Genomic DNA, 24,589 nt, shown 5'->3' with positions numbered 1-24,589 from the left:
AAATGGTGTGATCAAGGAAAGTCTCTCCGAGGAGGTGACATTTGAGCTGAGACCCAAAAGATGGAAAAGACCTGCAAAGGGTCTTTCTATCTAGCCATGTTGTAGTTATGTTATGCATACAGTTGATTGAGTATTTGAAATTAGCCTAAAATCCACATTCAGTAATTAAATACCCAGCTCCCACTATAGTGCACAGGCTTAGGCTAATTTGCCCCTAATGACAAGCCCACAATATAGTCCCAGGGATCCCCATGTTCAGATTGATGAAATTAAGGCTCAGGGAGGGTAAAGTAACTTGTCTAAGATCATGAGGAGTCCACATTACTCCAAAGCCTGTGCCCTTAGATTCAGTGTTTTATTTTCTCCAATTGAATATTGGGAGTGATTACAACTCCCTTTTCTCAAGTCGGTTTAGCCCAGTCTAGTGAATGGGAAAACTTAGCAGCAGCAGCAGCAGGAATAATAATACTATATAACAGTTCTTGAGCTCTTATTAAGTGCAGAATACTGTCCCACACTGGACGTGCTTCACCTCATTTCATTCTTACAACTACTGTAAAGGAGATGCTGTTGTTATCCTGTGATAGGTGGCCTTTTCCCCCAACTGTTAAATAGCTCTTCCTATTAAGGATTATACATCACTACCTGTTGCCAGGGGATCGCAATTCCTCCTATTAGAGTGACCTCACCAGCCTCACTGATGTCACGCTTGATCATGTGACTTGCTTTGGCCAGTGGAATGGGAACAGAAGGGCTTTTGCCACATCTGAGCCAAAGTGTTAAAAGCCATTCTGTATTTCCATCAGCTCTCTTGATTTTCTTCCTCTCTCATGAGAATGGCTAGTTCAGGTAGAGCTGCTATCACCCACTGGGTCCTGGAAGGAAAAAGACACACTAAAGCAGTCCACTTCTAACAGATCATAGGAGTGAGTATCTTACACAGACTTACCTAATGAAATATGATTAATACATAGCCCCATTTCACAGATGAAGACGCTGAGATTCAGAGAGGTTTAGTTCCTTTCCCATGGTCACTGTATGGTACACGCAGGATAGCTAGGTGGTGCAAACATACCCTGAATGCCCACGTTAATCACTATCTTGAAAATGTGGAGATCTTGTCCTCTGTCTATATTCCCGTCAAGGAGAATGTGCAGCAGAATGTGTTGTTCAGTGTTCAAGGTCTGGGCTTTGTGGGTGGCCAACCCAGAGTGTCTCCCTTGCAACGAAGAGTGTCCAGGTGGCAGGCCTTGATCTCCTTGGAAATGCTGGTCATGCAAAGAAGGGAAGGGTCCCTGATAATTGCTAAATTAAGTTGCTTTTATATAAAACTTGCTGCATGTAGATCCCAGCAGCGGATGGTTTGTCCAGTTGGCTGCTCCTGGACACCCCGGGAGTTACCCCAGTAAACCTACGTCTCAATCACTGTCTCTGGCTCTTTTCTTTGACCTCACCAGACTATCACCCACTAGCTGACTCTAAGCTAGGGTGCAGCTGCTCAGGCACGCAGCGTATGAGTCGTGCATCTGGGATTCAAACTAGCTTAGTGTGGCTGCAGACGATGCTCTTATCCATTGAAGGGGTGAGGATGAAAAGTTGAAGCAGAGCCAAATCTCCACGTCAAATGTATTAGCAGTGGTAAATATATCAGAAGTCAAATATAATTGGCAGGAATTAGCATATTTCACCATTCTGGAAAACTCCGAAAGAATGTTTCCAGAATTTTCACATGTACTCCCTAAGACAGTCAGCATATAGAAATCTGCCACTCTGAAGTCATTGGGGCCAGGCTGGCTTAGCCAGAGAAACAGCACAACTAAGAGAAAGAGGTTACAATTTTGTCCAGTAGGTAAGAAAATTTGCTTTTTTCTCTTCCCGTCCTCCCTGTCCTCATGGACCAGAGGAGCTAACTCCCTGAAAAAGAGAGGCAACAAGGCATGTGAAGACCAGATGGAGACCCCAGACTCCGCTCTAAATCTCTAGTACAGTCAAGCTGGTCTGCTCTAGGGACCAGGGAGGATAACTTTGAATAGAGCTTAAGAATAAAATTTTAGGGATACCTCGGTGGCTCAGTTGGTTAAGCGTCTGCTTCCTGCTCAGGTTATGAACCCAGTTTCTTCCCTCTGCTTGCCACTCCCCATGCTTGTGCTCCCTCCCTCTCTCTCTCTCTTTTTCAATCTGACAAAAAAATAAAATCTTTTTTTTAAAAGAATAAAATTGAAACAAACAATATTGTGACTTTTGGAATGGCAGAGTGAAGAACTCACCAAATCCTCTCCCCAGTGATGAGACTGGACAAAATTGCTATTAAAAAAAAATTTCAACTCCCTGGAAATCAATCCCAGGCATAACACAAATTAAGGAGCGTTTATTCAAGTAAAGCTACTAAACTTTGGGTAGGAAGAGTGAGAGTGTATGACATTTTAGCCCAGAGCAATTCCCAGTCTCCCCCTTCCAGTTCAATGGAGATTGTCCTGCAAAGGCTGGGAAACTAGGGAAACCAGCAGCTTTGCAGCTGAAGAAGGCAGCTTGATTTGGAATGGAGCCAGAAAAGCCTCATGACCAAGGGGAAGCCTTTGTTTGGAATGTCAACATTGCAGCTGCCTGGGGTTGCCATATTGTTTGGTCCAACAACTAACAAGAAGGCTTCCTAGAAGTTTAGCAGGGAAAGCCCTGCTTAATGAGATGGTTATAATGGACTTTGATAAGCTCCCACATGCACTGATGGTCTGGGAGGCTATGTTCAAGGCTGTTTAAGCTCAGAAGACTCTTGAGACGGCCCTAGTTGTCTACTCATCCTGCCTCAGCATGAAGCCTTACACAGATATGGAGGAGACACTAGAAAACCCAGCAGAATAAAAGACAGGGCAGTCTTGTAAACAGCCTGACTTTCAAATGACTCATCACATACACAGCACGAGAATAAAAGCTGATGTCACATCAGGAGCAATGGAGAAGTCAGTGGAAGAGAGAAGGCAGTGGAATGGCATATTGAAAGCGCTGAGGGAGAAAAAAGCTGTCAGACAAGAATTCTCTAATAGAATGATCCTTCAAAAACGAAGTCAAGATAAAGACACTCCCACAGAAACAAACAATGAGAGAATTTGTGGCTAAAAGATCTGCCTTATGAGAAATAAATAGTAATAATAATATAATTGTATGAATAATATATAATAAGTAAATAATATATAATAATAAAAACATAATGTATAATAAATACTAAAGGAAATCTTGCAATCCGAAGGGAATGATACCAGGTGGTAACTCGAATCTTAGTGAAGAAGTAAACAGAACTGTATGTTAAATACCAGGGCAAGTCTGTTCTAATAACTGAAAGATCTGGCAAGATCATCTCAAGGAAGCTATCGTTCAGAGGAAAAAATGGGATCTCCTACAAATCAAAAGTATAGCTGAAGAGAAGGAATGGAAGAAATGGAATTACTTCCTGCTGGTGTCCCCAGTGAGTTGGGACTTCCTAATAAACCGGTTACGCTAACAACTCAGAGTGTTTGCCTCCACCAGCAGTAAAAATATAAGATCCATGTAGGGAGTGACTCCCAGTTGACTGGCATCTCACCGCTGCTATACTCTTTCTTCCAGCTTATGCTTCTTCTTCATAGCATTTACACAAGTGTGATTACGTGAAGAAGGGCAGGGACTATCGTTGTTGTCTGTGGCTCTATTAGCAGGGCTTAGGAAAGTACAAGGCACGGGCAGATGCTCTGACATATTGAGTAATGAATGACTAATAATGTACAATGAACTGAGACAGCAGGGTAAGAAGGCAGAAATTGGGATTCTTATTTGGCTGCCAGTTAGTTTCTTATTTGGCTGCTAGTTAGTTAATCTCTCTGGTCCTCAATTTTATCAGACCAAAAAATAAAAAAAGATTATAATGAACTAGAATATATTTAGGCTGAAAGTAAGAAAACCTTGGTTTTGATTATAGTTCTAGTTCCTAGCTGTGTGAACTTGAGCAAATTGCCCCACTTTCCAGGCTTCGTTTATGAAATGAATAATTGAACCAGATTTAGTGGTCGTAAGTTTGCAATCTCAATTAGTTGCTTTTGTTTTGTTTTGGCCACAGCCAAATGTTTAATTTTAAAAACCCACAAACATACACTCATATTGTGTTGGCAAGAGTGGAGAGAAATCAGGGCGCCTGGGTATCTCAGCTGGTTAAGTGTCTGTTTGCTTTCGGCTCAGGTCATGATCCTGTAATCCCAGGATGGAGTCCCACAGTAGTCTCCCCGCTCAGTGGGGAGTCTGCTTCTCCCTCTGACCCTCTCCATCTCATGTTCTCTCGCTCTGTCTCTCTCATTCTATCTCAAGTAAATAAAATCTTTACAATGTAGTAATGTACATCAAAATTTTAAAATGTACAAGCCCCTTGCTGAGTTTGATATCCACATGGGATAAAAATGAATCTTATCCCTTTGCTATAGACTGAATGGGCACCCCTAAAATTCATATGTTGAAATTCTAATCCCTAATGTGATGGTATTTGAGGATGGGGTGTTTGAGAAGTGATTATGGCCTTGAGAGCAGAACCCACATAAATGGGATTATTGACCTTATAAAACAGTCCCCAGAGAGCTCCCTTGCCCCTTCCACCACTAAGGTTATAATGAGAAGATAGCTGTCTATGAAGCAGGAGCAGGTTCTCACCAGACTTTGAATCTGCTAGTGCCCTGATCTTAGACTTCCCAGCCATCAGTACCATCAGGGATAAATTTCTGTTATTTGGGGGCAAGGGAGAAGCAGAATCCCCACTGAGCAGGGAGCTTGATGTGGGGCTCAAACCCAGGACCCTGAGATCACAAACAGAGCCGAAGGCAGATGCCTAACAGACTGAACCACCCAGGCATCCCAATTTCTGTTATTTATAAACCACCCAATCTATGGTATTTTTGTTATAGCAGCCCAAATGGACTAAAACACTCCTACTTTACAGTGTACATAAAGTCAGTTCCAAAAGGATTACAGATCAAAGTGTAAAATGGAAAATAATAAAGCTTCTACAAGAAAATGAGAACATCTTTATGAGCTTGAGGTAGACAAAAAAAATCCTTTTAAAAACACACACAAAATATTAACTATGAAAGAAAAGATTAATAATTTGGGCTTTGTTAAAATTAAGGACTGCTTTCCATAAAAAATAAAAATTGAAAGTGAAATGATAGCCAAAGATTCAAAGAAGATATTTACAATACATATATTTGGAAAGGATTTGTACCCAAGATAGGTAAAGCTCTTTGACAAATCAATGAAGAAGGGCAATCAGCCTAACAAAAATGGACTAATAAATAAGCACTCCACAAGGGAAAATACATAATTGGCCAAAAGCACAGGAAAAAGCTATTAGTCATCAGAGAAATGCAAATTAAAATCACAATGAAATATCTTTGTACATCGGCCAGAATGGTTGAAGTGTAAAAGGATGGTTAGGCACCTGGGTGGTTCAGTAAGTTAAGTGTCTGCCTTCGGCTCAGATCAGGATCCCAGGGTCCTGGGATCGAGTCCCATATTCTCAGCTTTCAACTCTCTGCTCAGCGGGGTGTCTGCTTCTCCCTTCCCCCCAGCCTTGCCCCATCCCCCACCACCCATGCTCGCTCTCTCTTGCTCTATCTCAAATAAATAAATAAAATCTTTAAAAAAAAAAGGAAAAAGAAAATACCAAGTACTGATGAATTCATGGACCTTCTAGAACATGCAGGCATTTCTGACAAGAGTCTAAGTGGTAGAACCACTTTGGAAAATCGGGCTCTGTCTATTTTTTTTTTTAAAGATTTTATTTATTTGTCAGAGAGAGAGGAGAGCGAGCGAGCACAGGCAGACCGAATGGCAGGCAGAGGCAGAGGGAGAAGCAGGCTCCCCGCCAAGCAAGGACCCGATGTGGGACTCGATCCCAGGACGCCGGGATCATGACCTGAGCCGAAGGCAGCTGCTTAACCAACTGAGCCACCCAGGCGTCCCGGGCTCTATTAATACGAAACACCAGGTAGCCCCCGAGACCTGAGCTCTACTGCCCGCTTGCATGTACTCACTTCCTTTTGTCTTACATTTTTCCTTAAGCTCTTCTTTCCAGCTTACCTCTAAACAGGCAGTGAAACCTGAAACATACCCCTCAGTGATAGGGACTATTTGACAAGACCTCCAGCTGGCCCAGACCACCCAGAGCTTTCGAGCTAAACCACTGATTCACTCACACCTATGTGGATGTACCATGGTGTGATCCCCTGGAATGACCTACAATTACCTTTACCTCATTATAGAACCAAAATCTCCACCCAAGGAGGAGCCTTGGGCATATTTACATGCAATGCTTATATAGGCAGGTTTTCTTAAGGCCCATGTACACAACCTTATGCTCAGCTCTACATATGATGACAAGGCTTCCCTACCTAAATATTCATCCTAACCCTAAACAAAAGGTATCCATTCACCTTCTCCCTGGGAGTCATGGCTTTGGAAGCTACTGCCTGTGATCTCCTTATTTGCTGCAAATAAAGTTCACTTTGTGTGACAACTCCACCTGGTGTATCTGGGACTCTCCAAGAAACAAACTCACCTTGGTTAGCTGCTGGGTCTGGTCTGTAACTGGGCAAAAAGCACATGCAATGAAAACAAAGAGACTATAACTACTTGTAACAACATGGATGAGTCAGACCCAGTGGGGTTAAATGCTGAGTGTCCAGTTAAAAGAAGCCGGTTCAAAAGACTACAGACTGATCATCCCATTTACATGAATTTGAAGGGCAGGCCAAGCTACCCTATGATTATAGAAGTTAAATAATCATAGTTACCTTAGAGGAGGGGAACAGATATTGACTAGAAGTCTAGTGGTTCGCTGGAAGTGGTCACAATGGAGGCTTCTACGGTGCTCATAATGTTCTACATCTTGACTTTGGTGTTGATAGGAGGTGTGGATACATATGTAAAAGTTCCTTAAATGCTATATTTAACATTGGTTAATTTTTTTGCATCTATGTTACATCTCAATTAAAACAATTAAGAATACACACACTCTCTCTCTTTTTTTTTTTAGATTTTATTTATTTATTTGACACAGAGATAGAGAGCACAAATAGAGTGGTAGGCAGAGGGAGGAGAAGCAGGCTCCCTGCTGAGCTCGATCCCAGGACTCTGGGATCATGACCTGAGCTGAAGGCAGACGCTTCACTCATTGAGCCACCCAGGCATCCCTAAACACACACTCTCTTTTAGAAGGCAATTCCACATTCAGGAAGTTATACTACAGACTTGCTTACACATAGGCAAAATGACATATACAAAGTTATTAACTACAGCGTTGTCTAGATAATAACGAATACTGGAAATGAGTTAAATGTTAATTGATTTGAAAAATCTTGGCACATTCATGTCTTCTGCCCATTTTTTGACATGATTATCTGGTTTTTTGGGGTGTTGAATTTGAGGAGTTCTTTATAGATCTTGGATATCAGCCCTTTGTCTGTAGTGTCATTTGCGAATATCTTCTCCCATTCCATGGGTTGCCTCTTTGTTTTGTTGACTGTTTCCTTTGCTGTACAGAAGGTTTTTATCTTGATGAAGTCCCAAAAGTTCATTTTCGCTCTTGTTTCCTTTGCCTTTGGGGATGTGTTTTGAAAGAAGTAGCTGTGGCCAATGTCGAAGAGGTTACTGTCTATGTTTTCCTCTAGGATTTTGATGGATTCTTGTCTCACATTGAGGTCTTTCATCCATTTTGAGTTTATCTTTGTGTAAGGTGTTCTCCAAAGAAGACATGCAAATAGCTAGCAGACACATGAAAAAATGTTCATCATCATTATCCATCAGGGAGATTCAAATCAAAACCACATTGAGATACCACCTTACACCAGTTAGAATGGCAGAGATTAACAAGACAGGAAACAACAAGTGTTGGAGAGGATGTGGAGAAAGGGGAACCCTCTTCTACTGTTGGTGGGAATGCAAGTTGGTGCAGCCACTTTGGAAAACAGTTTGGAGATTCCTCAAAATATTAAAAATAGAGCTACCCTATGACCTGGCAATTGCACTACTGGGTATTTACCCCAAAGATACAGATGCAGTGAAAAGAAGGGCCATATGGACCCCAGTGTTCATAGCAGCAATGGCCACAATAGCCGAACTGCGGAAAGAGCCGAGATGCCCTTCAACAGATGAATGGATAAAGATGTGGTCCATATATACAATGGAATATTACTCAGCCATCAGAAAGGATGAACACCCAACTTTTGCATCAACATGGATGGGACTGGAAGAGGATTATGCTGAGTAAAATAAGCCAAGGAGAGGAAGTCAATTGTCATATGGTTTCACTTACTTGCAGAACATAAGGAATAACATGGAGGACATTAGGAGAAAGAAAGGAAGAGTGAATTGGGGGAAATCAGAAGGGGAGATGAACCATGAGAGACTGTGGACTCTGAGAAACAAACTGAGGGCTCTGGAAGGGGCAAGGGTGCAGGGATGGGTGAGCCTGGTGGTGAATATTAAGGAGGGCACATCTTGCATGGAGCACTGGGTGTTGTACATAAACAATGAATCTTGGAACACTACATCAAAAACTAATGATGTGGGGAGCCTGGGTGGCTCAGTGGGTTAAAACCTCTGCCTTCGGCTCAGGTCATGATCCCAGGGCCCTGGGACTGAGCCCCACATAGGGCTCTCTGCTCAGCAGGGAGCTTGCTTCCCTTCCTCTCTCTCTCTCTCTGTCTGCCTCTCTGCCTACTTGTGAGCTCTGTCTAATACCAAAAAACAAAAACAAAAACAAAACAAAACAAAAAAACAAAAAAAAAACCAACAAAAAACTAATGATGTATTTTATGGTGATTGACATAACACAATAAAAATTTTTTAAAAATAAATTAAAATAAAAAAGGAAAGAAAAATCTGGGTATATTCAACCAATGGAATGTTATGCTGTTGTTTAAAAAAACTACAGAAGTTGGGGCGCCTGGGTGGCTCAGTGGGTTAAGCCGCTGCCTTCGGCTCAGGTCATGATCCCAGAGTCCTGGGATCGAGCCCCGCATCGGGCTCTCTGCTAGGCGGGGAGCCTGCTTCCTCCTCTCTCTCTGCCTGCCTCTCTGGCTACTTGTGATCTCTCTGTCAAATAAATAAATAAAATCTTTAAAAAAAAAATAAAAATAAAAAAATAAAAAAACTACAGAAGCTCTAACATAGAGATAGGAAATGAGCTCCAAGATCTGAACAATGTATGTTAAGCTAAAAAATAATAATAATAATAAATAAATAAAAAGGAAAAAAATTGTGTTCATATATGCTACCATATGTGTAAAACATCTTTTATGGGTGGAGTTTATCTCTTGAGGAGCACTTTCTTTGTCTCCTGGGAGGAAAGTTGATTGGGTATCAGGGGTGAGAGGAAGGTTTATTCTTCAATGAATTCTCTTCTGCTGTACCCTTTGCCCTCTGTACCATGAGAATCTATTATATTTTGAAAATAAATAACATTCATTATTTTTTAACTTTGAATACCCGAGGAAGCTAAATGTATTCCCCATGTCCTGTGGTCTTGCCTCTTGGAATCAAATGATTTTCCTCATTTCCATTACCTGTCCCGCTGGTGCAGGCATCCCTTAGGGATTTTGTGACCCTCATTTGAAGATTCCATGTTCCTTCAGCTCCTGGGTTCTGTGGTTATACTTCCTGGTTGAACAGATCTGAAGAATGAAATTTGTGCATTTTTATCTTCCAGCATTAGGAGGCACTGAGTACTTACAATATACGTATGTATGCTTGTATGTGTGTATATTCTATCTGGATTGACAGGCAAAAGAGGTGGTGCTGTATCCTTTCATTTATAGAGCACAGCAAGTAATCTTTCCATGAGCTGACCCCGAATGATGAACAGAAACTTCATAATCCCGTACTTGTTTGGAAGTTCCTCCAGATGGGGCAGGCCAATTCTGTGTTTTCCATGTCATCTGAATGCTTCGCTGCTCTAAGCCCCTGATGAAACCTCCTAGACCCCCAACTATGCCACTTCTTAGCCTGCCTTTGTTCTTGCTGAGAGGTCCCCAACCCTCATAATGCCCTATATTAGCAGCAAGGCTGGGTGGAGAAGAGGCTATGTGTTGTCCTGGAAACAACCCATGCCTGGGCATCAACAAGCAATGTTTTGTGCCGTGCTTTGGCATTGTGGACACCTCCCTTGAACTCTCAGGACTTCCTCAGTTTCCTCATCTGTGTATGTGAGTGATCGTTATGCATAAAACTCTTTAAAGGAAATCCTAGGTCTATGCCCCGTATATAAAATGTGTCACAGTGGAGCAGTCCTGCTTGAGGAGTGTGAAGAGGGTAGGCAGAGCCTCACCTGGTCATTCTCCATGCCCCATCAAGAGAGAGCTCAGAGGAATCCTGAAGGAATTAAATGTGTTAAATGTGCCCTCGGTCCCTTCTAGCTCTGAGAAGCTGGGATTCGGTGCACTCAGAAGAAACTTTCTTCCCCCCTCAGTTAAATAGAAGATCTAAATTAAAGGCCTTTGCAAGAATAAGAGTGATTGCCAGAGATATATATTATTGGGGTGACCTATGGTAGGGCAAACATCTAGTTACCTAACATCTGCTTTTTTTACTGCCTCATGAGGTGCGTTCCTTCCCTTGAAGCCCCAGACCCCTGCCTCTTCTCCCTCCTTCAGGCTGGACATACGTATCTCATTTTGCCTGACCATCTTTGGAATTCCCATGTCTGTGTGGCTTTCCCCATACATATGAAATTAAATTTGGTTTTCTCCGGTCCATTTCTCATGTCAAGTGGGTTCTTAGCCTAGCTAGAAGGACCCTGTAGGAGACAGGAATTCCTGCTCCCTGACAGGACGGAATTGTGTGCCCCCTTGGGTTCATACATTGCAGCCCTGACCTCTGATGTGACCGTATTTGGAGACAGAGCCTTTAGGAAGGTAGTTAAGTGAAGTCATAAGAGTGGGGTTCTGTTAAATAGGATTAGTCCCCTTTTAGGAAAAGATACCAGAGAGCTCTCCCCTCCCCGCCAGGTGGGAACACAGTGAGAAGCCCGCCATCCCTCTTTCTCATCCAAGGTTCATCCTCTGAATTTAGCATCCACTGATGTTTTGTGCCTGAAACAATGACTGCCAAATGATGGTTTTATGGTCCCACCACTCCTCCCACATTTATATTAGGTAACACTCCACTGCAGGAAGGGCTTTTCTTTTTTTTTTTTTTAATTTTATTTGTTTATTGGACAGAGAGAGAGATCATAACTAGGCAGAGAGGCAGGCAGAGAGAGAGGGGGAGAAGCAGGCTCCCTGCTGAGCAGAGAGCCCGATGCAAGGCTCGATCCCAGGACCCTGGGATCATGACCTGAGCCGAAGACAGAGGCTTTAACCCACTGAGCCACCCAGGCACCCTAGGAAGTGCTTTTCTTTCTCTTCACTCATCTGTCCATTTGCGGACATCAATGTATAGACTCATGGATTCCTGTGTCATTCAATGGAGCACCACCTGTCTCTCCCGCTGTGGTGATGTTCAAAGTGTCCTAGAATCTGGCTTCTTTGTCCCGTTGGCAGGTTGCTTTCATGAGAGCACCTCCTTGCTTTCTGATACCAGCATGTTTCAGGTTTATTGTATACTTCCTGTGCCCCACTCCCAGAATCAGTAACTTCTCTAAGGGTCCCTTGTTCATTTGGCTAGGGAAAAAATGGCATTTAGAATCCAAGATCTGAGTGCTGTCATTGTTCCTTGCTGTCTATTTCTATAGCTATCTTTTATTTTGAGGAACTGAGTTCAGCAATACCTCCAACGCCAATCCAACACCAAAGGTTCATTCTAGATTTCTCCTTTATAAGATTTGGAGCTCTCAGGCACCTGGGTGGCTCTGCTGGTTAAGTGTCTGCCTTCCGCTCAGGTCACAATCCCCGCTCCTCGGGGAGCTTGCTTCTCCCTCTCCCTTTGCCCACTGCTCCCCCTGCTTGTGCTCAATCTCTCTCTCTCTCTCTGTCTGTCTGTCTAATAAATAAATAAAATCTTTAAAAAGAAATAAAAGATTTGGAACTCTCCCTCCTGACATTGAGAAACCTGCTTCCCATTACCCATTATCCTCAATATAGTTTTGTATTTGCTCAATCCGCCTTCATGTAACTAACCTCCCAGCTCGGCTGTGTCACTGGCCAACTTGGCCACCTACCTTTCTGAGGCCCCAACTGCCAGGTCGCTGACCTGCTGAGTATCTCCAGACCGGTTTGTCTTCCTTGTCTGGACCTGCCCAATCACTTTTCAGCTGGATTATTAGGGAATGGAGCAAAGAAGGAACACGGGGAGCCCATACAAATATCTCACATAAATATAAAACAAATTAAATTTAAAAAAGAAATCCCTCAAGTCAAAATAAAAAATGAAATAACATCTGTGTGTTGAGCTGTGGCATGACCACAGAAACAGAAACTATTTCAAGTGACTTTAAAACAAGGTAATTTGACTGCACCTTCTCATAGATATGTATCCTAAGAACGAAAAGAGCTGCAAGAAAACTTAAACAGATTTAAGTAATGACCCAGAAATTCTACTCCTTAATGCATACCCAAGAATCCTGAAAAAATATGTCCACACAAGAATTTGTACACGACTGTTTACGGTAGCATTTCATAAAAAACAAGTAGAAACAACCAGAATATCCATCGACTTTTGAATGGATTAAAAATGTGGCATATCGGGGTACCTGGGTGGCTCGGTTGGTTAAGTATCTGCCTTTGGCTCCGGTCATGATCCCAGGGTCCTGGGATCGAGTCCCGGGTTGGGCTTCTGGCTCAGTGGGGAGCCTGCGCTCCCTCTCCCGCTCCTCCTGCTTGCGCTCTCCCCGTTTCTCTGTGTCAAATAAATAAATAAATAAATAAACAGACTTTAAAAATGTGGCCTATCCATACAATGGAATATTATTCAGCCATAACAAGGAAAGAAGTATTGATACCAGCTACAATGCAGATGAACCTTGAAAACATTCCGCTAAGTACTTAAAAAATCCAGACACAAGGGGCGCCTGGTGGCTCAGTCGGTTGGGCGTCTGACTCTTGGTTTCAGCGCAGGTCGTGATCTGGGGGTTGTGGGATTGAGCCCCGTGTTGGGCTCCACACTCAGCATGAAGTCTGCTTCTCCCTCTCTCTCTGCTCCTCCTCCTGCTGTCTCTCTCTCTCTCTCTCTCAAATAAATCAATAACTTTTTTTTTTAATCCAGACACAAAGGAACACATACTGCATGATTCCCTTAGAGCTGAGCCTTGATCCCCACAGGTTTGACTGGTGAAGGTCCGCTGGTACAGAGATTTTTTTTTTTATGTATAGTACAAACCTATAAATATATTTTCTCTCCCTTGTGTTTTCTTAATAACATTTTTTTCTTTTTTTCTAGCTTTATTATAAGAATATAATACATAATACACGTAACACAAAATACTGAGTTGACTCTTTATGTTATCAGTGAGGATTCCAGTCCACAGAAGGCTCCTAGTAGTTACGTTTGGGGGGAGTTAAAACTTATACACGGAGTTTCTACTGCATGGGGGGTCAGCACCGCTAACTCCTGCATTATTCAAGGGTCAACTGTATGTGAAACACACAGAGTAGGCAAACATAATGACAGGAATTAAATTAGTGTTAGCAGGGGTGGAGGTGGAGGAGATGGGGAGTGACTGACAAGGGGTATGGGATTTCTTTCTGGGGTGGTGGAATTTTATCTAATTCCAGAATTAAATAGTGGGGTGTTGGCCACACAACTCTGTGAATATGAATTGTTACATTTAAAAGAGTGAATTTATTGTATGTGAATTGTATTTCAGTAAAGCTGTTACTTAAAAAGGAGAGAGAAAGGTAACTAGGCACGGAGTGCTTCCTGAAGAAACATTCTCATCAAAAACTAGAATCTGAATCTTATTAAGCCTTCAGGGAGGAACATGTCAACACCATGAAGATATAATCAGAAAAATCCAAAATGAGAGAAACTCTACAGGGCAAATTGCTTTCCTCAGCGAACACATTTGAAAATAAAAAACAGAAGCTAGAGAAAGAGACAGAGAGACCTATAGATTCATATGTGTCTATATATGGCTCTTACTTGGATATTTCTTTTTTTAAAAGACTTTATTTATTTATTTGACACACAAACACACACACACACACACACACACACAGAGCACAAGCACAAGCAGGCAAAGCAGCAGGCAGAGGGAGAGGAAGACACAGGCTCCCCACTAGCAGAGAGCCTGATGCAGGGCTCAACCCCAGGACCCAGGGTTTGTGACCTGAGCCCAAGGCAGACCCTTAACTGTCTGAGCCACCCGGGCGCCCACTGGATATTGTTTCAAACAAATGTAAACAAAAAGAAAGAACTGGAAATTTGAACAATGGCTGGATTAGGTGATAGTGAGGAATGATTTATTTAGGGTGAGAATAGTACTCAGATTATGCTTTTATTCTTTTCTTTAGAGAGAGGGAAAGAGTGTGAGTGGGGGCCAGGGAGGGGCAGCTATGGAAAGGAAAAGAGAAAGAGCCAACCTTAAGCAGGCTGCACATTCAGCACTCAGTGTGGAGCCTGATGTGGGGCTGGATCCCACAGCCCTGAGATCAGGACCTGAGCCAAAACCAAGAATTAATACTCAACCGACTAAGCCACCTTGGCGCCCGAAGATTATGTTTTCAAAAGAGTTTTTTTGTGTTGATGAGATAGTTCTTTATCTTGACATCTTTTTTTTTTTAAGATTTTATTTATTAGAGAGAGAGAGAGAACACAGAGGGAGAATGAGAGGGAGAAGCAGACTCCCTGCTGAGCAGAGAGCCTGATGTGGGGCTCGAACCCTGTGTTAGGGTTCCGTCCTAGGGGCATGGCAGGCCCCACCTGCCGGTGTAGAGGCAGGCTCCCAGTGGGGCTGAGCAGAGTGCGGGTTTGGCGGCGTTCGGAGGAGACCAGTGCCTCGAGTACACCTGCCCTTTAGAGCACTGTCCCATAGACTTCAGGAGATGCCACCCAGAACCCCGGCCTGGGCACAGGAGACTCCCCCGAAGGCCTCTGCTGCCGGAAGCGAGTTCTCCTGGGCTTTCTGGCTAAATCTCACGAGCTTTCTGCCCAAATTGACATTGATTCTGGACGAGTCTGATTCAGCCCTCAGCAATGTTATGCAGCACCTGGCTCCCTGGACCCTGTGGCACTGGCACGGGCCTGGCCTAGTGCACTTGTGCTGTCGCGATGGAGAAGCCTAGCTTTTTCCATCTTCCTCTACCCTCTGTCAGCATCTGGCTTTCCCACGAACCATGTCTTTGCAGACAAACTCTGAGATGGCCCATGGCTTGGGAGTCCATTGACATCCCAGAGTCTCATTATAACCAGTGTCAGAGGTTTCTGGGGCCCTGCCATGACCTTTTGTTCCCAGAATATGCCCCAGGTAGTGTCTCAGGAGAGTCTGGGAGCCCAGGAAAAATACAGGGGTGGTTTTGGCTCTAGCTACAGACGCCTGGGAGATCCTGCTGGAGGCCATCTCCCATCTGTCTGGCTCTTCCGCTGATTTCCAAGATGACCTAGGAGAGTCATTTCATTGGAGCTTAAGACTCATGCTTTCTAAAAGGAGGAAATGGTTTCAGATGAATTGATTCATGCAAGACGATGGAATGAACTCCTGGAAAGTTCTGGGCAGTCTCTGGGATGGATTCTATCTCAGGAGTTCAGACTCCCATTGACCCGCTCCTATGGGGTCCCCCATGGGACACAAAGGCTGTTCCACGGAGATTCCTCAGGGCAACACTAGACTAGCCTGTGACTTCAGAGTGTGCCCCCAGGCCATCTGATGTGGCTGAGGGGCACATGAGCAATCCTGAACCCAAACCAAGGTTTTGGCTGTGCTGCCTGACTTGTACAAAAATAGCAGTGCCTGGGGCAGGTCTTCACTGCAATCGCTGAGCCGGCTTAGTGAGGACCTTGCCCAGGACCCTAGCCCCATGACACTGTGAGGGCACAGAGAAGTCAGGCAATGCGACAAGGGATTCTCCATCAGGGTAGATGATGCAAGATATCGTTTCACAGCAAACATGACAAAAAACATGTAAATGACAGAACAGTAAGTAGTTCAACGTACTCTGTATGATGGCAGGGATGGGAAAAGGGAATGATGGAGTCCAAAAGGGGATTGGGAGTTCCAAGAAGCAGGCGGGAGTTGTGAGGGGGTAGGAGGTGTCTCTTGGAGGAAGGGACCAGGAGGCTGGTCACGAGCTCCAACAGGACAGCCTCGGGGTGTGCGCTCTGCCTGACCCACGATCCCCGGGGGCACTGGGGGCATTCTAGCTCCAGAGGATCTGCAGACTGCATATTGGCCTCAGCAGACCCTTCGTGGTAGGTCTTCTTTGTTCCTGGGGGTGGCTTTTTCTCTGCTTCTGGAGGCTGTTGATTCTCCTTTGATTTCCTCTGAGCTGCACCATTTTGCACTGTTTTATTGGTGTGGATTCAGTGCTGTTAGTTGACACAAATTCTTCCCGCAAGGGAGTGGAATAGAAGCCATCCTTGTTTCCCAAGTAGACCTGAACAGATTCCACGGTCATAGCCCTTTCCCAGGGCCCTGGGCCTTCACGTGCTCTCCAACTCCAAGATTTTAGAAAACATCTTCTATGCTTAACAGGTTGAAAGAATTCTTTGGTTTTTTAAAAATTCAACAACGTCACATTTTTCATCATCTGTACAATGACCTGTAAACATGGAATGAACAAGGCTTGACAGGATGAAGAAGAATGGGCTTTGCAGCAGTCTTTGGGGCACTGTGGACTCACTGTTGCCCCCGTGTGGCCACTCTCCAGATAGCACGTAGCCGAATGTGTTCCTATTTACCGGATTTAAGGGAGAAGAAGACCGAAGAAGGTTGGTCCCTGGATTCCTTAGCTCCTAAAAACCATCCTCTAATTACAAGCAATATTCTAAATTGAGTATATCTTAACTAGATATGAGGGTTAGGGTCAGGGTCAAGTTACATACATTAACTATGGACAGCTTTGTGTATGTCAGTCTTAACTGCCTAAAGTGTTTTTAAAAAATACAAAGGGAAGGGATAGAGTTACCAAGGCACTGAGCACATGCCCTGTCCCTAGAAATAGGTCACTACACACACTGATTGTTTCATCTTAGCTGAGAACTGGGAGCTGGTCCTATAGGTACTTGTCAGGTAGCATCTGTGGCCAGCTGGCCATCTCCCCTGACAGCCACACCCAACTCTGCCCATCCTTTGCTCTGCTCAAGGGCAGCAAATGGACAGACCTGGTGCAGGTGGGACTCCCTCCTGTCAGCATGGCTGGCTTCCGACAGGTAGAGAAGTGGGCCAGCTCACATGCACATGACGTGTTCCTTTGGTTCCTTGCTATTGGCCTCCCCTTTCTGTCACCCTGGTCCTGAACCTTTAGCTCCTGTGAGAATTTGGGCTTGCAGATTTCTGTGGACATACTGATTTAGGCAGAAAGCTCATAAGAATTGGCCTGTGTTGGGCGGTGATTCGGGCTGCACCCCTGCCCTGTGCTGAGAGCGCTTTCTTGCTAGGTGCATGATGTGGCCATAGGAGACCACAAGCCAGGCCTACAGGGCTCCCAGAGGCCTCCCATGGAGGCAAGCTTCTGGGGGCAGAGTTGAGTTAGGGTGTGAGCCTGAGCCTCAGGCTCCAGCTTCTTTTGGCAGAAGGGGGCACCGAAGGTGAAGGTGGCCTGAGGTGGGTGTGCAGGTTTCTTCTGCTCTGTTTCCCACAGCTCCCAACAGCACGGCTTCCTCCTGGGTGGCAGGCAGAGGCCTACAGTATGGCTCATGGGTCCCCAATCTGTAGGGCTTGAGGCCCAGGACTCTGTGGATGGAATCCTGAGAACCCAACCCAGGGTTAGGGTTCGGGCCTAGGGGCATGGAAGACCCCAGCTGCCAGTGCAGAGGCGGGTTGTGGGGGGTGGCTGAGTAGAGGGCAGGTTGTCCGGCATTCGGAGGAGACCAGTGCTGCACATGAACCCTCCCTTTAAGCACTTTCCCATAGACTTTGGACTACACCATACTGGACCCTGGGCCGAGCCCAGGAGGCTCCCCTGAAGGCCCCCAACTTTGTCTGTCTCGCCGTCCAACTCTCTCTGTCTCTCTCTCTCTCAAATAAATATATAAAATCTTTAAGAAAAATGTTTCCTTTATTTGAGATAGTCGACACACTGGGTTACATTACTTTCAGGTGTACAATACGGTGATTCAACTTCTCTGCACGTCCTGCTGTGCTCACCAGAAGCGAAGCTGTCATCTGTCACCATACAATGCTATTTCAACATCATTGACGAGATTCCCTACGCTGTGCCTTTTCTTTCCATGATTTATTCATTGGTGGGTAGTAGATATGGGTGCTGAGTGCAAATGCAGGAACACACGTTTGATAAGGGCGTAGTAAACGGGCTCAGACCTGTCTTGGATGGGGATCCAGGCCACTCCACCAGGTACGCCCCTTGGACAAGAAGGTAAGAGAGCTCTAGAAAAGATGGACAGATTCCGATGGCACAGAATGGCACCCCTGTTGAGTCTGTTTTGCTGTATACTTCCCCGACCCTTCGGCGCTATTCTCACCCGGACTGCATATTTTCTGAAAGAATCTGGATCTGAGGCCTGAGGCATTTACATAGCACAAAGATAACACATGTCCCTTATGAGACCCTCATCTTCTCTTGCATGATCTCTGAAGCAACTGCTTCCTGTTTCCTTTTGTGTGAGTTTTTTCTCTGTACATGTATCAGACAGCCAGTTCTACCCTGTGCTTTACACACAGGCTGTGCTCAGGCAATTCCCAAGAATTTAAATGTGAGTTACTATGACTTTAATGACCAGAGGCCTTAAGCAGTGATCTCTCAGTCAGTGATCAATGGCTCCTCCTGTGGGTTTTATTTCTAATAAAGATGCCAAGCCAAACTCATTCTCCTGGAATACCTCAGGTTGAGCATAGCCCAAGAGTAAGAATGAGAGTAATGGCACGTATTCACTGCCTCACATGTTCCAGGTCCTTCTTGGGTGCTTTCTTTTGATCATTACAAAATCCTGGCCCAGTGCATTTCAACTCTCAATGTAACATGGACCTTGAAACTCCCATGGCCTAACACTTCGTCCAAGAGCTCATGCTTGGTGGGTGGTAGATCTTTTGGCACCCCTGTGCCTTGAGGAAAAAGGTCTTACCGTCCTACCATATTTTCCAGCTGTCACTCTGAATGTTATTTGTTTAACAGGAGCCATAAAATGAACAAAGAACAGAAATCTAGTATATAACCGATTGGGAAATGGTCCCCTTGTCAAAACCAAATCCGTCCCAGTGCAAACAAGATTTGCTCCACGGGCATCTGTGAAACACCAGAATCCACATCTTAAAGTATTTAAGAGTCTCTACTGTCTTAAAGCAATCAGAAGACTAGGACCAGACAGGAGATGGTACTAAATTTAACTGTGTAGACCTCATGTTAAGTTGGCAAGTCATTTTATTTTAAGATGACAACCTCAGAGTAGCTATAGGATTTTGTAATCATCAGAGTGATTCTCGTCATTTCTCTTAGTCCCTGCCATTATTTTTTTCTGGTGCATTCTGGTCACTATTTACTTGTGTGTAGGCAATTCTGCTTCTTATCCTCTTCTTACGTCATCTCTTCTAAATGATGAAAGGCACCAATGATGCCTGAAATCAGCAAAATAATTAAGCGAATTATCAGTAGAAGAAATGCCTGGTTTACATTAAAAACGATATTGGCCCGAAGACTAAATTCTCTGTCAGGTGGAGGGCCGCTGTCTATACTACCACCTACTCCCCTCTCTTCACAAGTTGGGGGTTTCCAACCTCTCATACAGTGACAATGTTTCATGTTGTTACACACCCCTCGGAAATTGCATGTCTTGACATCACAGTCAAACCCCAAGTCTTGAATAAAAGTGCAGTTCTGTTGAAAACAGTACCTTCCTGGGCCACATGTTGCCCCATCCATGACAAGCCCCATTTCAGGCAGATTCATCCCATGGTGTGCATCGTATCCAAAGCATAACTCTTCCTTAACATCACGTACTATTATGTGACGAAATACAGTGTGCTCACCTCCACCAGGAATTTCTTTGACATCACGACAGTGCAGTAGTCCACAAAAAACATTACGTTCTTCACACTTCACAGGTTTTCCTCCTCCTCGTATCACCTTCACCCCACAGTTCCCAAATCGGTCACCTAAGACATTCAATTTTTGATAGCATGCTGGTGCACCATCTTTTATTTGGTGGCCAAAGAGGGACTGGCATTGCATGTCACGATCACTGCAGTTTCCTCTCACACAGACAGCCAATGGTGAACATGGAGTTCCATCTTGGGTGTAAAAGTCATTAGGACAATTATTGGACCTCCCATCACAGTATTCTGGGAGATCACAAATACCAAGCCTATCTCTGCAAAGCAATCCAGGTAGAGCATATTTGCAGTCGACACAGCAGGTTCCTCCATTGCAATCACTGCCAGGGGTGAGGACACAATCGCTCTTGCAACACTTATTAGTTGAACACTGTTTTAAGGAGCCACAGTCACATTCTTCCTCCTGATCTACGAACAGATCACCACAACGAGCAGCTATGTAAGGAAAATTGGTGTACTGCACATTTGGTCTGATCAAACAAGGATCCCATATAGTGACCTTGTGATGTATTTTTTCATAAGTACAGTTGCTCATCATATCCAATAAATCAGGCTCAGGAGCCATGACGCAGTGCTTTCTTCGAAAGCATTGACAACCTGGTGTATCATGATCAACGCCCAAATTATGACCTAGGGTATGTGCTGCAACAGCCGCAGCCAGAAATACATGGTATCTTGTCATATATACATATGCCACGCCCCACTTAGGGTTGCACACTCCATTGGGTTGGCCATAGTATGAGGCCCCACCAATTCTATCCCCTGTAAGAAGCATTGAAGTATCATGAGGAATATCATTATACCAACCCCAGTATTTCCACAAACCAAAATCAGTCATGATATTTTGAATCTCTTGCTCTTCATATAAATCTACCTTATCCCTTTTATCCCATATGCACAAAACACGTATGTAGACATCTAGGAGAGTTGGTTTGTAGATGGTATGTAATATGTTGTTCAAAATCACTACACTCTCTATTACATGTGTGAGATTAGTGTCCAATTCAATTAATGACTTAGAAGTTGTGTAGTGGATTTTAAAGTATTTCTTATGTGGCCACCACAAGTACACGGGGGCGGCTCTAGGAGTTCCAGCAAGAATTGTCTCTTCATATTCTGGATCTGTATCGTGCTCTTCAATCTTACACCTTTCAAGCCCTGATAAACTTCTTTGTGACACGAGCAGAGAAACCACATGCTCAAATTTAGAAGAAGTTTCCAGCGGTTTTATTTCATAAGTGAAGTCATCCACCTGCAGCATGCCATGCAGACCCCCGTAGCAGGTGTCCAGTGTGCCCATGGAGCCAGGAACCCCTTCCAGGTAGCAGTAGTAGTAGCAGTCTCGGGGGACAAAGGGGTAGTCCTCCTGCATGGCGCCCTGATCGTTATCGGTGATAACAGGAAACTGCCTGGGCAGCAAGTTCTTCTTGATTTTCATGTGAACCACATGTCTTTGACCCCTGAAGTGAATCTTGTAGGAGAGTTGGCCTTGTCTCTCAGTTCCACCCACCCTGTGGGACACCTTCCTGGGGATCACAACTTCAGAGAAAGTGAAGCGCCATCCTGGGAGGGCATGAGAGCAGCAGACTGCGGACAGGAGTAGCCAGAGGAAAGGCAGCCAGAGGTCACCTGTTGAGTGGGCCCGGGCCCAGGCAGGCCCCATGGTTGAAGGAGCCTGTGACCACAGAAGATTCAGTCGGGTGGGAGGTAGGCAAGACGATCACCCATACAGCAACTTTTCTAGCAGCGGAGTCTGGAGGAGAGCAGAGAGGGACTGTGGGCACGGGCTCCCCAGGGAGGGGGTGGGGAGCTATTATGTAATAATGGTGTGCTCATCAGGGGAGGCTGTGCTCAGTGAGCTGGCCATCCTAGCCCAGGGGACTTAGAGAAGAGAAAAAAATAGGAGGAATTGGGAACAGTAGTTCCCATGGGCTGAAAGGTCCCATGGTCTCTTGGAGAAGTCGCAGGGGAAGAGTAAGTGCATTTGGTAGCATTTTCAGTGAGGGAAGGACTTTTCTTTCTCAAACCTAAATGGCATAAGGGATCAACAAGTAATTAAAACAGGGGATGGAGAGGAGATTGGAAGTTTCTCCAAATAATTCTGAGGAGAATTAGGTCTCATACTTTACAACAAATGAGTGCACTTGGGATGATTGGTATAAAGAAAGAATAAATAGAGTTCACGTGTAGAATAATTAGAGTCTGTAACAACCATTTCTTATAAAGTCAAACTTATATCTACCCTACGTCCCAGTGATCCTGGCCCTAGGAAATTACCCACAAAGACTAGAATATGAATGTCCACATCAGCTGGATTATGAACTTATTCCACAAACTGGGAAAAAACAACCAGCACTTAAAAGATGAATGAATAAACAAACTGGCATATTCGTCTATTGGAATAATCCCTCTTAAATCAGAACTAAATTCTGATCCATGTAAGAACATGGATTTCTCTTACAGTATGATGATGACAGAAGGAATCAGACCAAAGGAACTTAATATAGGATTTAATTTGAATCAATTCTGGAATAGTCTAGAGTAGGCTTAATTTATGAGACTAGAATTTTTTTTTTTAAGATTTTATTTATTTATTTCACAGAGAGAGATCACAAGTAGGCAGAGAGGCAGGCAGAGAGAGAGAGAGAGAGAGAGGAGGAAGCAGGCTCTCCGCTGAGCAGAGAGCCCGATGCGGGACTCGATCCCAGGACCCTGAGATCATGACCTGAGCCGAAGGCAGCAGCTTAACCCACTGAGCCACCCAGGCGCCCGAGACTAGAATTTTTTTATAAGATTTTTAAATTTATTTTTTGAAAGACAGAGAGAGCAGAGCATGCTGGAGAGAACAGGAGTGGGGAGGAGGGGCAGAGGGAGAGGAAGAAGGTTTGGACTTGGGACTTCATCCCATGACCCTGAGATCATGACCCGAGCCAAAGGCAGATGCTTAATAGACTGAGCCACCCAGGCGCACCTGAGACTAGAATTTAAATCAGTAGTTTCCTGCTGTGGCAATGGAGGAATGGAGGGAACTTTCCTGAGTGACAGGAAACTTGTGTATCTTGATGGGGATGTGCTGTGGATTGAATGTTTGTGTCCCTGCAAAATTCATGGGTTGAAATCCTAAACCCCAGCATGATGGTGGTAGGAGGTGGGGCCTGTGGAAGTTGATTAGGTCATGAGGGTGGAATCCTCAGGAATGGGATTAGGGTCTTTATAAAAAAGAGGCCCCAGAAAGATCTCTCACCTCTTCTGCGCATGGCTTTACAGCAAGAGGAACCATCTATGAAGCAAGAAGCGCCCTCACAGGACAATGAATCTGCTGGTGACTTCATTTTGGATTTCCTCTCTTCACAACTGTGAACAAGGAGCCATCTAGTCATTACTATTTTGTTATACTGGCCAAAAGAAGCTAAAATGTATTTACAAATCAAACAAATCAAAACTCATCAAGGTCCACCTTAAAATCTACTTATTTTATTGTATGCTAAGTATACCTCAAAAAATTACATTTTCTATTGTGGAATAATGGACATACAATATTACATTAGTTTCAGGTGTACAACACAGTGACTTGACAATTATAGACATTGCATAATTGTCACCACAATAAGCCTAGTTACCATCTGTCACTTTTCAAAATTAATTCAATATTATTGACTATATTCCTCGTTCTCTATATTACATCTCCATGATTTACTTTATAATGGATGTTTGTACTTCTTAATCCTCTTCACTCATTTTGCCTTGCCCCGAAAACCCTGCCCTTTTGCAACAACTAATCTATTCTCTGTATCTAGGAGTCTGGGTTTTGTTTTCTTTTGTTTGTTTGTTTGTTTGTTTTTGAGATTCCACATGTAAGTAATCATGTAATCATGCAAAATTTATCTCTGTCTGACTTATTTCGCTTAGCCTCATGTCTATCCATGCTGTTGCAAAATTTCATTTTTTTTTTAATGGCTGAATAGCATTCCACTTTATATACATGTCACATCTTCCTTATCTATTCACCCATGGATGGACTTTAAGGTTTTTTTCATATCTTGGCTATTGTAAATAATGCGGCAACAAACATAAGGGTGCACATATCTTTTAAAGTGTGATTTTGTTTGCTTTGGATGAGCACCAAGAAGAGGAATTGCTGATCATATGATAGCTCTATTTTTAAGTCTTTAAAAAGATTTTATTTATTTATTTATTCATTTGAGAGAGAGAGTGCTCAAGTGGGTGGAGGGAGAGGGAGGGAATCTCCAGTAGACTCCATGCTGACTGTAGAACCTGATGTGTGGCTTGATCTCATGACCCTCAGAACATGATCTGAGCCCATACCAAGAGTCAGTTACTCTAAGTGAGTCACCTAGGCACCCCCATATTTTTATTTTTTAAGGATCCTCCACACTGTTTCCCATAATGACAGTATCA

General features: G+C 44.0%; 1 protein-coding gene across 1 annotated transcript; it reads right to left on the bottom strand.

Moving 5' to 3' along the window:
• Window positions 1-18,321: 18,321 nt before the first annotated feature.
• LOC125104877 (disintegrin and metalloproteinase domain-containing protein 20-like) lies at window positions 18,322-21,947 on the bottom strand. The gene is made up of 2 exons (XM_047737765.1): window positions 19,951-21,947; window positions 18,322-19,675 (listed from the first exon to the last, which is right to left on the bottom strand). Exons 1-2 carry the CDS (start codon window positions 21,831-21,833, stop codon window positions 19,624-19,626), a joined length of 1,935 nt encoding a protein of 644 aa, XP_047593721.1. The 5' UTR covers window positions 21,834-21,947; the 3' UTR covers window positions 18,322-19,623.
• Window positions 21,948-24,589: the final 2,642 nt, after the last annotated feature.

This window comes from Lutra lutra, chromosome 7, assembly GCF_902655055.1.
Source record: "Lutra lutra chromosome 7, mLutLut1.2, whole genome shotgun sequence".
In the NCBI taxonomy this organism is placed as follows: domain Eukaryota; kingdom Metazoa; phylum Chordata; class Mammalia; order Carnivora; family Mustelidae; genus Lutra; species Lutra lutra.
This window is presented reverse-complemented; position numbering and strand designations above follow the sequence as displayed.